The sequence below is a fragment of the Aquarana catesbeiana genome, linkage group LG12 (assembly GCF_042186555.1).
Source record: "Aquarana catesbeiana isolate 2022-GZ linkage group LG12, ASM4218655v1, whole genome shotgun sequence".
Classification (NCBI taxonomy): Eukaryota; Metazoa; Chordata; class Amphibia; order Anura; family Ranidae; genus Aquarana; species Aquarana catesbeiana.
This window is the reverse complement of record NC_133335.1, coordinates 84,278,685-84,293,643: the sequence shown is the minus strand read 5'-3', so window position 1 is coordinate 84,293,643 and position 14,959 is coordinate 84,278,685. Positions and strand designations below refer to the sequence as shown.

Below are 14,959 nucleotides of genomic sequence, written 5' to 3'. Positions count from 1 at the left end.
TATGAATATTGAGTGGGATGTAAATGCATTAATCAGCAATGCATAATTAATGGTGTCCTTCATCCTCTTTGCTTGGGTTTTAGTATTTTGTGGAATTGGAACTATGTAGTTTAAACTTTTTATATTTTGTGAATCATTATGGTTTATAAATATTAGTGTCTCAGTTAGATTTGTTATCTATGTAATTACAATGTATTATCCCCTTTGACCACAAGACAGTGCCACGTCCGAGCATTACTTTTCTTTGATGTATTTTTTATTATTATTTTTTATCTAGGGTATCTTTAACTGTCCATTATTAATTCAGGAGTCTATTTAGTAGATTCTTATGATGGATTTAACTATTGAATTAGTTTTTGCTGTGAAATGCATTTTTTTAGATTTAATGCTGCTGTTTATTGGCTGGGATTGTACTCATAACTTCCGGTGATTGGAACGCAGCCTTTTTCTGCCATTTGGATATATTGTCCCACATATATAAGGCATTAGATTGTCCATCTAGCCACTCCCCTGACGACATCATTTTATGACGAAACGACGCAGGGAGGAGTCGGCGGCGTGACGCTGGTGTATGCTGGGATGTGGCGGCCATCTTGCTGGTGGGGACTGCTGAATGTTTTAAGAAACAAACGTGTTTTTATTTTTGAGCATGTGAGTTCATCTCCTTTTTACCTTCATTAAATGCTGCTTAATATACTGCACCATGAGGTCTATTTCTCTATATTCACATGGGATGAAATAATTTGTGGTGACCGTTGCTGGAGCGTTTTGAAAAGGAGGGGTTAAAACGGGGGTTGTTATATCTATATTCCGGCTTGCTGTCCCTGACCCAGATGTATGGAATTCGAAGGGCTTCCTTTACTATTCAAGTGCTTATGTGGCCTTTGTAATGAGGGTCCACTAAGGAGGGTAAGCGGCTGTGTGATCAGGTGCTGGTGATGGTTTCTTTTTCTGTTCACCTTCTGTTAACCATTTAGTGAAGTATGTTGAACATTGTTTCTGGATTTGCTTCCTGTGAACTTACTTTATAAGCGCTGCACCTCACCTAGATAATACACTGTATTGGCAAACTGTATGTACAAAAAAAACTTTTTTCTTTAGTTTTAATAGTGTAAAAGGGTTAGAAACGTCTCAGTTTTACTGTTAACTGGGAACCCAAAACTGGAGATTTTCCCTCACTTTCTGGTCTGCTAACAAAGGTTTCACAAGATGGAAAGTCAAGTCAGGGTTGATCTCCAACAGCAAGAGAGACAAAAATATATATATTTTTAGCAGAGCAGGAGAAGGTTGGAACCTTATTTTTTATTGTTGTCTGTGTTCCTGTTGTAGATTTTATCTAAGTTTCTGACTAGTGAAAGTTTTATCAGGGAGGGGAAATCTCATTAATGGAGTTCTGGATTGCAGTAAAACCCAACAGGGTTATAAGCCTTTTCCTACTTTACCCCAAGCTAAAAAAAAAGGTTTCGGCAGGACATACAGTTTAAGGTTTACCTAAAGCCAAAACGTTTTATTTTCATTTTGGATAGAGTATTTTTTTTTTATTTATTCCCTGGCCTGTCTGAGTTTAAACTTTTTTATTCAGTGCACTAGATGTTATATTCTGGTTGTATTCAGCATGTGATATTTCTTTATAGTTTAATTACATTCCTTTCTAAACTTTTTAAGGTCCTCATTATTCGTTTTCTGTGTCCATCTTTTAGGCATATGCTCAATATAGTTTGGCAGGAGAGAGACCTGTCCTTCACTACTCAAGGATTTCTACGAGATCCTTCCATGTTAGTTATTACATTGACTCCTCAACGAGTGTGGGAGGAGGTAAGACATCCTCTATCTTCTTCTTTTCAGCTGTGAAAAAACTTCCTCAGCCAAGGAAACTTTCCTCTTCCCTAGGTTGGCAGGTGGGATCATGGTATAATTCGAATGAAGTACCCTGTATGGCCACGTTATGGTACTGGTCAACAGCCTGTGACTGATACTCGTCATCTAACTGTAGCCACCTTAGAAGAGAGGCCGTTTGTTATTGTTGAGAGCACAGACCCAGTAACAGGAGACTGTGTGCGGAACACTGTGCCTTGTCGCAAGCAAAGCAACCTGACTTTGAGGTAAATTGGGATAAACTGGAAGCTCACAGTTTTTTTGTGGGTAGGGTCAAGCTAACTAAGATGCAAATTTAGTATTCTAAATCTGGTAAATATATTGCTTTACCCTTTTTTTCACTAGTGCATCACTCCCAAAGTTTTTTTATGTTATTCCTTAGCAGTTCGGGGGAACCCTATTCCAAGCTGTGTTGTAAAGGATTCTGTATTGACATCTTGAAGAAGTTGGCTAGAACTGTTAAGTTCTCATATGATCTTTATCTGGTGACCAATGGCAAGCATGGGAAGCTTGTGCGAGGGGTGTGGAATGGCATGATTGGAGAGGTAAGAGCCTAGTTTTTAAATGAATGTCATCAAGCCAAAGCTTGTCATCAAGCTTTGGCAACCACATAGATAGAATTTTGACACAGTGATCTGTTTTTTCTATTTGGGTCTTCAGTCCTCACTATGGCATATTTTTGCTTTCTGTGACTGTATGTAGTAATTTTTTTTTACTGATGATCCTCTTCTTCCTTTCCACTCAACTTTTCCAAGCATTACTGTCTTTTCCAGTGAGTCAGTTCCTCTTACAATAAGACATCTTTAGTCTAGTCTTCTGTAGGGATGAGCCGAACACCCCCCTGTTCAGTTTGCACCAGAACTTGCGAACAGGCAAAAAATTTGTTCGAACAAGCGAACACCGTTAAAGTCTATGGAACACGAACATGAATAATCAAAAGTGCTAATTTAAAGGCTTATATGCAAGTTATTGTCATAAAAAGTGTTTGGGGACCTGGGTCCTGCTCCAGGGGACATGGATCAATGCAAAAAAAAGTTTTAAAAACGGACGTTTTTTCGGGAGCAATGATTTTAATAATGCTTAAAGTGAAACAATAAAAGTGTAATATCCCTTTAAATTTCGTACCTGGGGGTGTCTATAGTATGCCTGTAAAGGGGCGCATGTTTCCCGTTTTTAGAACAGTCTGACAGCAAAATGACATTTCAAAGGAAGAAAAGTAATTTAAAACTACTTGTGGCTATTAATGAATTGCCGCTCCGACAATACACATAAAAGTTCATTGATAAAAACGGCATGGGAATTCCCCACAGGGGAACCCCGAACCAAAATTTAAAAAAAAAATGACTTGGGGGGGTCCCCCTAAATTCCATACCAGGCTCTTCAGGTCTGGTATGGATAGTAAGGGGAACTCCGGCCAAAATTAACAAAAAAAAATGGCGTGGGGTCCCTCTCAAAATTTATACCAGATCCTTCAGGTCTGGTATGGATTTTAAGGGGAACCCCGCGCCAAAATTAAAAAAAAAAATGGAGTGAAGACAAGAAGATGAAGACAAGAAGATGAAGAGAGAAGCGTCACACAGCGGGAGCTTCCCTCCATGCCATCATGGATGCGGAGTGGCCCGAGGAGAAGAAGGGAAGAAGACGCCGACGCCGCGGAGGAAGATGGCGGACGAGAACACCGGAGGAAGAACCAGAAGAACCAGAAGAAGAAGAAGATGGAGGAAGAAACCGAAGGAAGATAGAGGATAGAAGAAAGAAGAAAGAAGATAGAAGAAAGAAGAAGCATTTAAATAAAGGAATTGTCAAAAACTGTCTCTTGTCATTTTTAACATTTTTGACACTTTTTTAGTGAAATGGTAGGGGTACTTTTGTACCCCCTTACCATTTCACACAAGGGGGAGGGCCGGGATCTGGGGGTCCCCTTGTTAAAGGGGGCTTCCAGATTCCGATAAGCCCCCCACCCGCAGACCCCTACAACCACTGGCCAAGGGTTGTGGGGATGAGGCCCTTGTCTCCATCAACATGGGGACAAGGTGTTTTGGGGGGGCTACCCCAAAGCACCCTCCCAATGTTGAGGGCATGTGGCCTGGTATGGTTCAGGAGGGGGGGTGCTCTCTCGTCCCCCCTTCTTTTCCTGTGGCCTGCCAGGTTGCGTGCTCGGATAAGGGTCTGGTATGGATTTTTGGGGAAACCCCACGCCGTTTTTTTTTTTTTACATTTTGGCGTGGGGTTCCCCTTAAAATCCATACCAGACCTGAAGGGTCTGGTACAGATTTTGAGGGGGACCCCACGCCATTTTTTTTTTTTTCAATTTTGGCCAAGGTTCCCCTTAATATCCATACCAGACTTGAAGGGTCTGGTATAGATTTTGAGGGGGACCCCACGTCATTTTTTTTTTTTAAATTTTGGTTCGGGGTTCCCCTGTGGGGCATTCCCATGCCGTTTTTATCAATTAACTTTTATGTGTATTGTCAGACCGCAATTCATTAATAGCCGCGAGTAGTTTTAAATGACTTTTTTTCCTTTGAAATGTCATTTTGCCTACAGACTGTTCTAAACATGGGAAACATGCGCCCCTTTACAGGCATACTATAGACACTCCCCAGGTACGAAATTTAAAGGGATATTACACTTTTATTGTTTCACTTTAAGCATTATTAAAATCACTGCTCCCGAAAAAACGGCCGTTTTTATAACTTTTTCTGCATTGATCCATGTCCCCTGGGGCAGGACCCAGGTCCCCAAACACTTTTACACTTTTTTGGGCTGATTTGTTAAAGGATTCCTTTGTTTTTTCTGTCCCATCTTGCTTCCTAACTGTACAACTGTTGGTAGACTGTTAAAGTCTAACATCAATCAAACTTGTTTTATAGAAAAAAGCATCTGGGGCTTTAAAGCCCAATTTCATGATAGAAAAAACCCTTGCAGTGTGCCCCCTCTTTCCTACATTGCAAGGGTTACATGCTTGTTAACTCTAGGGCAGGCATCACTAAATGGTGAACCGAGGTCCAGGTCTGGACCAAGTCACAGTCCTGTCCGGTTCGCCACAGTCCAGCCATTTATGAGCCAATTCTTCCACCCTGCCTCTGCTGCTGTCACTATCACAGCAGGGAGATGAGTGGGAGGAAGATTTCTGCACACAGAGCTGGAGACACAGCAGCACTGGTTGGAGGGCGGGAGCTGCACAAGTAAACTTTCCAGATTTACCAGCAGGTTATTGGTTGATAGAATGCTGGGTGGTCCTAGCAACCAATTACCAGCTTATTAAATATGAAAAATTAACTTTGCTGTGTCTGTGAGGCTGTGATAATAAGGGGGTCAGAGCTGCAGGGCAATGTAAAGAAGGGACCAGAGCTGCAGGGGGCTGTGATGTGAAGGGACGCCATTCTGCAGGGGGCTGTGATGTGAAAGGAGGCCAGAGCTGCAGGGGGCTGTGATGTGAAGGGGGGGATAGAGGACACCACTGGGGGGGCGGGTGAAAGGGGGCAGAGGACACCACTGTTAAGTGGGTTTAGAACAGGGGGGTTGTGAAGGGGAATGAGAAGGGGGAACTGTGATATAAAGGGGAACTGCGGATGTAAGAACAGGATTGTAAAAGTAAAGGAGGGGGGCTGTGATGTGAAGGACCTGAGTCATCGCACAATCAGGCGATGCAAATTTCTGCTGGAATAAAATTTTATTGATCAGACCTTTGTGAATTTTAATTCAATACCCCTGCTCTAGGGGGGGTAGAGAAAGAAGCTGTGTTACCTACTATATCCCACACTCTGGAAGGCTCTAGCACTCTACTGTTGCCAGTCCCTCAGGGTCATCACACACAATGCAGGAAATTTAGACCTCCATTATATGTAAGGAGATAAACATGCAACCACAGGCTGAAGTGCCTTAGAGAGGAGCATTTGGGGAACCAGTCACACTGATGGAGTGAGCCTGTCAGTGCAAGGAATAAGGTAAGATTTACAGTTTATTACTCTACCCCTAGAAAAAATAAACATTTAACCCATGCAATGTGAGGGGAGGGCCCACTGCAAGGGTATTTTTTTCCTTGTGCCTAGAATTGGGCTATAAGCAACTGGCATATTAAACAAATTACTATCTAATTAAATTCTTTCAGATTAAAGAAATTTTCAGTTTGTAAATGTACCACAACCCCCTTGGGGACTGCTTGGATTTACCTGCTCATCTGCATCACCATGACCCTGTAAACATTCCAACCCACCTGACACTCTGGGTTCACCACCTTGAAGTAATAGGTCAAACAACTCAGTGCATTTTTATTCTAATAACATTTACTGGAATACTTCAAAGAAGATCTTGTTGCACAGGAGAGGTAATAGATTAATTGAGCTTTGAATAACAATCCTAGCTCAGCAGAGGAATTCCTCTATAATAATACAAGCTAAAGCATTTTGTAATAATAGAATATTATATACACGTATGTACAATGAAATACCACTTGAACATGACCTGAAAGGATAAGAAAGAGTTAAGCATTAATTCTGGCAGTACTTCTAAAGGGAAACCCAGGCCGGACTATTAAACCTTTAATCCTAATGAGAGATCAAGCAAACAAGAATGGTATGAGGGGCCCTTTAAGCTGTAATGACAGCAATGTCCCCGTTGCAGGTCTGATGGTCTTCACTGGCAGTCGGAGCTCATTAACTATATCCAATAAGGTACAGTAACAGGGTAATGGTATTTCTTGGAATGGTTGAAGCTAGAGGTGTACAGTGTTCAAATAGAAGTGCAGTAAAGTATTCCCAAGGTAAAGCTGTCTGTACACAGTGTCCCAGTGAAGCACCAAACAAAGGTTTGCAAAGGTGGGCAATTGCCCTCTCACCAATGACCAGGCCGATTAGATGCCTTACGAACAGCAACTCCCGGAGAGGCGTCCTTGCAACGAATACGCTTGTGACGACCACCTGATGTGAAGCATGGAGCGCAGGTTGTCGGATGGCCGAGTTGATGCTAGATAGATGTCTGAAGCAAGCAGTGCTAGGCCCTTCCCAGTCGGGCTGGAATGTTGCACACCGCGTGGTAGGCCGTGACCTCACTTTCCCTGTACAGAGAGGACCGTCACACACAAGGCCCAGGAAGAAGAGAGCGCCGAGCGGGTCTCCAGCCTCTTTTATAACTCTTCCCAGCAATCTCCCTGATGGTAGCAAAGATCCCTGGGATATGTAGTCTGGGTGTATAGTCTTGTGGAGGAAAAGCCATTTCGAGGAACTACTAATCCCACCATCCCTTTGGTTTGGCCCACAAATATGATGTCAGTTAGTGACTCTGGGCACTAGAGGGACAATATGATCCATAGAAATGACAGGGAATCGCTCTACTTTGCAATATTAGTCCACATTGCTACATAAAAAAAAATAAACTTAATAAAAAGACACTTACCTGCCAAGGGATCCAGCACTGTCCTCACCTGGGCCAGTTTATCGCCAGTCTTTGAGTCCCCAGTGCTGCCATTTGTACTGCGTAAGGCTCGATTCACACCTATGCATGTTGCTTTTGGGCGTTTTTGGAGGTTTTTTTTTCATGCTTGCCACATTTTTGAGCAGCGTTTTTGCGGCGTTTTTGCTGCGTTTTTGCCACGATTTGCGTTTTGCGTTTTTTTTTTTTTTTTTTTTACAGTTTTTTTTTACAGTTTTTTTTTACAGTCTAAAAAAAAATTTTTTAAAAATTAAAAAAAAAAAAAAAAAAAAAAAAAAAAAAGGCAAAAACGCATCAAAAACGAATCAAAAACGCTGCAAAAACGCTGCAAAAACGGTGCAGTTGCGTTTTTGATGCTTGTCCATTGAATTCTATTACATGCAAAACACTGCATTTTGCATGAAAAAAAGTCCCTGACCCTTTCCAAAAATGCAGAGAAACAAAAAGGCATTGATGTGAACATGTTTCATAGGAACCCATGTTAAAAAATTCCCGTGCATTTCTGCAAAATGCAAAATGCATCAAAAAACGCGCTAGTGTGAATGGAGCCTAAAGCTGGTTCTGACCCCTTGTGGCTTCACAGCTGGCTGCCCACTGTGCATGTGTGAGTCATGGGGAGTTGAACCTCCACTTCTATCTCCTAAGTGATCCGAGTAGAAGTGGGAGTGGATATCTGTCAAAACTAGATACCCACTCCCTAAAACAAAAAAAAAACCTCCAAAAGTGGGAGAGGAGGAGATTTAGACCTGGTTCACACCTATGCAGGTTGCAGTTGATGCATATTCCAGGTGCAGTTTGCATTTTTCAATACACATTTTTGACCCATTGATGTCTTTGGAACCAAAAAAACAGAAAAAATCCCTGGCCATCTCCATAAACTGCACAGATGTGAACATGACCTATAGGAAACCATGTTAAATGGACTGTAGTGTGTTTCTGGAAAACGCACCAAAAAATGCATAGGAGTGAACCAGGCCAAAGTGAAACTTCAAAGCCAAGTTCCTCTTTATCTCCTCCACCCCCCTTCCCTCCCACTTTTGGAGTTTTTTTTTTTCCTAGGGAGTGGGTATTATATGTTTTTTGTTGCTTTTGGTTTATATGAAATACTTATTAGATATGTTACCCAACTTTTCTGATGTTTTAAGATCGTATACTTCTATTGCCTTGTTACACTTTCTTTTCCTTCTTTCTCTTTACACAATTCTGCAGGTATACTACCAGCGTGCTCACATAGCTATCGGATCGCTCACTATAAATGAGGAGCGTTCAGAGATTGTGGATTTTTCAGTTCCCTTTGTAGAAACCGGAATCAGTGTCCTGGTATCACGAAGCAATGGAACTGTGTCTCCCTCAGCTTTCTTGGGTGAGATAAACAGAATTTAACTCTTGTGTCTCCCCTGTAAAATATTACTCTTTAGTCTTTCATTAAAGTTATGCATTCCATTGATTTCTAATGATTAAGCACAATCTCATTGTGTGAAACGCGTCTACCAAGACTTTCTGTTGGTGTCCCATGGTGTGACTTTGATGGTTCTTTAATAAACGGCAATAGGAACTTCACGATGGGTAGCCATTACTTTTTATCCTGATATTGCTTACGGAAGCGGGCCAGGGCTGGCACTTGTTAGAAGATCCCATCAGGTTATCCTGGAGCAGCGAGGTCTTTCCACTATGCATTCCATTGAGATGGTTTATAGATTTTTTTTTTTTTGCCATGGTTTACCAACTATGATGTTTTTTCCCAATATCTGTTTTCCTTTAAATATTATATAAATGAATGTTTCATGATTCCTTGCCTAGGATCAACATTTCTGATTTCTAAAAATGCTGACGTTGTAAAACATTATATATATATAGATATATATATCTATATATATATAATAAATATTTAAAATATAGCTTCAGACTTTTTTGTGTTTTCAGTATATTGGCATTTTTGGTTTACCAGTAAAAGCCTTTTCTTGCAGTACATCACAGGACACAGGGTATCCTTCTCTCCATTATGATAGATTATGCTGCCATCTTCAGGTATGGGACACTGGCAGAAAAGACAGGGAATCTGCTCCTAGGCATAACACTTCCCAAGTAGATAAGGCTTCCCTTTCCCTGTGTCTTGTGATGCACTCCATCAAAAGGATTTTAGAGGTAAACCAAAAATCCCATAGGGTGTCTTCACATCCAGTATGATAGGGATATGCCAAAGCACTGAATATGAGGGGAAGCAACAAGCCAACAGGCCCTATACAAATAAACTAAAACAGGTTAAAAACTCACGCAGCATCCTGTAAAACACACCAACCAAAGGTTATCGGCTTGAACATCCGCTTGGTAAACTTTTGTAAAAGTATGAACTAAAGACCAGGTTCAGCTTTACAAACTTGAGCTACCAAAGCCTGAACACAAAAAGCCCAGGATGCATTGACACTCCTGGTAGAATGGCTTGTTACCAACACTGGTGGAAATTTTAGACCATATGTTTAAGAAATAAGGTGACGGATCCATTGAGAGATGGTAGATTTGTAAGCTTTGTAAAAAGGATATCAGTTGTCCCTAACTCTGGAGGTCACCATTAGGCCTGAAGAGGCCCGGGACTTGGCTACAAGTGCACCCTCAGAAGCTGGTATTGCCCACATTAGGAGGAATTACTTCTTGCAGAGCTTTTGCACTATTATTCACAAGTTACTGACATTGACTCGGTAAAATCTTTGAGCACTTAATTTTTCATTTGTAATTCAAAATTTCTTAATTTGTAAGAGGTTTGCATTTCTTTACATAACCTCTCCATTAATAATTCTCCACTAAATTTTAATAGGATTCAAATCAGGGCTTTGACTAGGCCAGTCCATAACCATTTTTTTTTTCCTTGTGAGTCATTCTTTGTTAGGTTTGATTGTGTGCTTTATCTCATTATAATGTTAAATGCTCTATTTTAAGTACAGCTTCAACTTTCAGACAGATGGCCACAGATTGTCATTAACCTCTTCCTGCCCAAGGTACGTAATAGGACGTCCTTGACTTTGCCTGCAGCTACAGACATCATTCAGATATCGGCTTTTTCAGCAATTCCCTACTCCATAAGGAGGATCATAGCAGCTGTTCCGCTACTTGGTCATTCTTACAGGTGGCTAAAGGGGACGCCCCCCCTCCCACTGCCCTCTGGTGCTTCTACCGACTCAATGCTTCCATCGGTGAGTTGGAGACAGGATCCGCCGGCCCCGGATGGTAACCATAGATATTTCCGGCGGACCAGATGGTCGCCGGAGTCTCTATGATCGTTCGGAGGCCGGGCGCAATGTTATAACGTCATGCCTGGCCTCTGCATTCAAATGGTGCCGCCTCGGCTGGGAAGCCAAGATCATTTTATTTATTTTTTTGATTTCAGGCTTCCCAGTCTAGAGGTGAGATGTGGGGTCTTATTGACCTCACATCTCACTGTAAAGAGGACCGATCATGCCATATTCTTATTACAAGGGATGTTTACATTCCTTGTAATAGGAATAAAGGTGATCAAACTAAAAAAAGTGTCAAACTAAAAAAAGCAAAGCAAAATTAACAATAAAAAAGAAAAATTTAAAGCGCCCCTGTTCCCGTGTGCTCGCATGCAGAAGCGAACGCATAACTAAGTCCCGCCCACATATGAAAATGGTGTTCAAACCACACATGTGAGGTATTGCCGCGAACGTTAGAGCGAGAGCAATAATTCTAGCCCTAGACCTCGTCTGTAACTCAAAACATGTAACCAGTAATGGCTTGGCGCCATTCCACGAGCATGTGCAGATTTGAAGCATGACATGTTAGGTATCTATTTACTCTGCGTAATTTCATCTTTCACATTATGCAAAAAAATTGGGCTAACTTTAATATTTTTTTTTTTTTTTTTTAAAGCATGAAACAGTTTTTTCCCAAAAATTGCTGCACAAATACCGTGCAAGATAAAAAGTTGCAATGACCACCATTATATTCTCTAGGGACTTTGCTAAAAAACATATATAATGTTTGGGGGTTCTATGTAATTTTCTAGCAAAAAAAAATGATGAATTTTACATGTAGGAGAGAAATGTCAGAATTGGCCTGGATGGGAAGTGGTTAAGTATACTTGTAATTCAGAAAATAAGAAATAATGCAGAATTCAAAGCTAACTTGATGACTGCAAGCTGCTTAGAACCTAAAGCAGCAAAGTGACCCAAACCATAAGATTTCCACCATCATGCTTCACAGTTAGTATAAGGTTTTTCTCCTGAAATGCTGTCTTCAGTTTGCACCTAACATGTTCAGTGTTACTGTGACCAAACAACTTTATCTTTGATCCATCATTCTACAGCACATTGTTCCCAACATCCTGGTCATTGCCTATATTTTTAATTGCATATGGTAGTCTTCTGTTCTTTTTGGGCAGAAAAGTTTTTTTTTTGTTCCTAGTACACTTTCTAGGCAGGTAAATTGTTACAATCTGTTTCTAATTGTAGATGTATGCACAGAACACGAGCTGTTACAAGTTACTTGCAGATCACGCAATGAAATATTGCATTTCGTGAAGACTTCTTTTAGCTTTAAACAGTCAGCTCTTGTGCTGCGTTTGTTGGGCAGACCAGTCCTGGACAAATTCAAAATCTATGCCACCTGTAGATTTTCTTACAGTTACTTGGAGCCTTGTGATGTTATTGACCCTATATGATCATGTCCTTATATGGCCAATGACATCATCCAGACACCCTGCCCTTTTGCTTATATTGTGGCAGCGGGGACCAGGTGATGAAATTCAGTGGCAGAAGGTGCACTTGGTTTGGTATATCTAAAATGTGTCAGGAACTTGTAGATCACCTACATTATGCTGTTCCTGTCACAGTTATTACTGTATTTATCAGCGTATAACACGCACAGGCGTATAACACGCACATTCATTTTAAGAGGGAAGTTTTAGGAAAAAAATTTAAATTTAAAAAAAAATTGAAGCAAAATAAGGGTCAGTGCCCATCTGCAGCCCATCTGCAGCCTCACCATTGCCATCAATGCAGCCTGATCAATGCCCGTCTGCAGCCTCACAAGTGCCATCAATGCAGCCTTATTAGTCCACATCAATGCAGCCTCACCATTGCCATCAATGCAGCAGCCTCACCATTGCCATCAGTGCAGCCTGAACAATGGCCATCTTCAGCCTAGAGGAGACAGGGAGGGGGGCGGGACAAGTGCCGACAGATTACATACAGTGAGAATCTCCTATGATAGGCAGAACAGTGGTCCAATGGCAGCCCAGGAGACAGGACTTCCTATTACAGAGGCTGCCAAGTAAACAGGAGATTCTCACTGTATGTAATCTGATGGCGCTTGTCCCGCCCCCCCCCCCCCCCCTCCCTGTCCCCTCCAAGGCAGCTAAAATTGAAGTATTGGCGTATAACACGCACACGCTATTTGCACCCAACTTTCATGGTGAAAAAGTGAGTGTTATACGCCAATAAATACAGTATTCACTCCTTTTATTCCACCTTTGTTGACATCACCCATACTACTTGCATCACTTTCTGAGATTTCGCCAGCGTCAGTTAAACTTATCTCAAGCTAGAGCCCTTAAACATTTACATTGGAAATTCCAGGCAAGCAAACAAATATAAGGATATTCTGTAAGTATTTGTTTGGCTTTCATAATGATCATGATTATATTTTATAGAGAGGAGTGCCGAGTAAGTACTGGTCTTCACCAAAAAAGGAGTTCTGCCAACATTCCGAAATTGCTTGTAAAGTCCCAATTGGGGTATCATTGTTCTCTATGATCATGATTATAGGTTTTACATTGTCAATATATAGTGGTGAGCTCCATATAACAAAACCTTTTATTTTTTCCCTAGAGCCATACAGTCCTGCCGTCTGGATGATGATGTTTGTCATGTGTCTGTCTGTTGTTGCTGTGACTGTCTTCATCTTCGAGTATTTCAGCCCCATGGGATATGACCAAAACATCAACAATGGAAAACGTAAGAGAATGCCTTTACACTATTGGTCACATTTTAAATAAAATGCATGAGGAAATGACAGGACACAATTATTTAAAGGGTTGTTGTGGGAAGTGGAAACTTGGAATTGTTTAATCAATTTTCCTGATATGTATGCTGGATATTATAGACCCCATATGGAGCTACACCTGGTTATTCTGCTGCATTATATCATTCAAAATCAGTGGACGTATGTTATATGGCTTAATGGCACTGACACTGCCTCTCCTGCTGCACTATCTTCCATAGGACTGCTCTTTGGCTACATGCCAGCAGTCAGAGAGGAGGGGATGATATCTCACTGTTACTCAGTACTTGCAATCGTGATGCTTGCAGAGTGGCATTCTCCAAATACACCAGTCATTAAGTCATCTATGTTTGATCTAACACTGCCAAAAACACTGATGGCCGATTGCTCCTGTCTGCCTCTGGAGGAGGCTTCCAGAGGTAAAGTGGGAAAGAGAGCCACTAAGTTGTGAATGTTTATCTGACCTCAGCCATTTCCTGGGCGGGGGTGCCAGCAAGGTGGCTGGGGAGAGGATAGATGTTTGGAAAGTCTGTTCAGCAGATTCTTCCTGGGGCTGCTGCCCCTGGGAGGCAGCCTGTGCATTGAAGAGCTGTTGTTATGCCTCAGCATGTGCTTGGCTGAGAGTCTGGGAGAACTTGGATGGAAAGACATTTGCTGGAGGACATCACCTGTGGAAGCTGAACTGGAGAAGGTTCTTTTCTCCCATGCACAGAAGCTTGTGGACGACAGCTGTCCTTGGACATCGTGAGTAGGACCTTGATCTAGTACTCCAGGTGTGCATGTGCTTTGGGGATTAAAGGGGTTGTAAAGGTACGTGTTTTTTTTCACCTTAATGCATCCTATGCATTGAGGTTAAAAAACACCTGGCAGTCACTGGCCCCCCAGCCCCCCGTTTTACTTACCTGAACCCCTTCATTCAGTCGGCGGGGACGCACTGGCTCCTTCTCCTGCAAAACTAACTGCACAGTGGAGGTAAGTATGACATGCAATCTCGGAACACCCAATAAGAGGATAGTATGCGACCGGTCTAAACTTAAACTACGTGGCATGTTCACCGAAGCCAGGAGCCTGGCGGACAAATGGGTGAACTAGAGATACTGTTGTATGAGGAGGATTTGGATTTTGTGGGAATTTCAGAGATCTGGTTCAACAGCTCTCATGATTGGCTGGCAAAAATTCAAGGGTATACCCTTTATCGCAAGGATAGAGAGGGTAAAAAAGGGGGAGGGGTATGCCTATATATCAAGAATAATGTACAAGTGAATGTGAGAGATGACATCACTAAGGGAGCTAGGGAGGAGGTGAAATCCTTATGGGTAGAGCTCCAAAGGGATGAAGCTAAGGGGAAAATAATACTGGGAGTATGCTATAGGCCCCCTAAGAGGGAGGAAAGGGAGACAGATCTCCTATCACAATTTGGATTAGCAGCAAGGATGGGAAGTGTTATCATAATGGGGGATTTTAACTATCCAGACATAGACTGGGCAGAGGGAACCATGCATTCATCTAAGGCTCGCCAGTTCCTAAATGTCTTGCAGGACAATTTTATGGGTCAGATGGTAGACGCACCAACTAGAAATAAAGCGTTACTGGATCTACTGATTACCAACAATACAGACCTGATCACGGATGTGGA

At 41.8% G+C, this 14,959-nt stretch overlaps 1 protein-coding gene across 1 annotated transcript in view; it reads left to right on the top strand.

Moving 5' to 3' along the window:
- The window catches only part of GRIN2C (glutamate ionotropic receptor NMDA type subunit 2C), a 247,775-nt gene that overhangs the window by 85,620 nt on the left and 147,196 nt on the right, over positions 1-14,959 (top strand). The window contains exons 3-7 of the mRNA XM_073608159.1: positions 1,701-1,815; positions 1,891-2,102; positions 2,258-2,420; positions 8,518-8,671; positions 13,152-13,277. Coding sequence (XP_073464260.1) covers positions 1,701-1,815; positions 1,891-2,102; positions 2,258-2,420; positions 8,518-8,671; positions 13,152-13,277 — 770 coding nt within the window. The remainder of the gene's footprint in view (positions 1-1,700; positions 1,816-1,890; positions 2,103-2,257; positions 2,421-8,517; positions 8,672-13,151; positions 13,278-14,959) is intronic.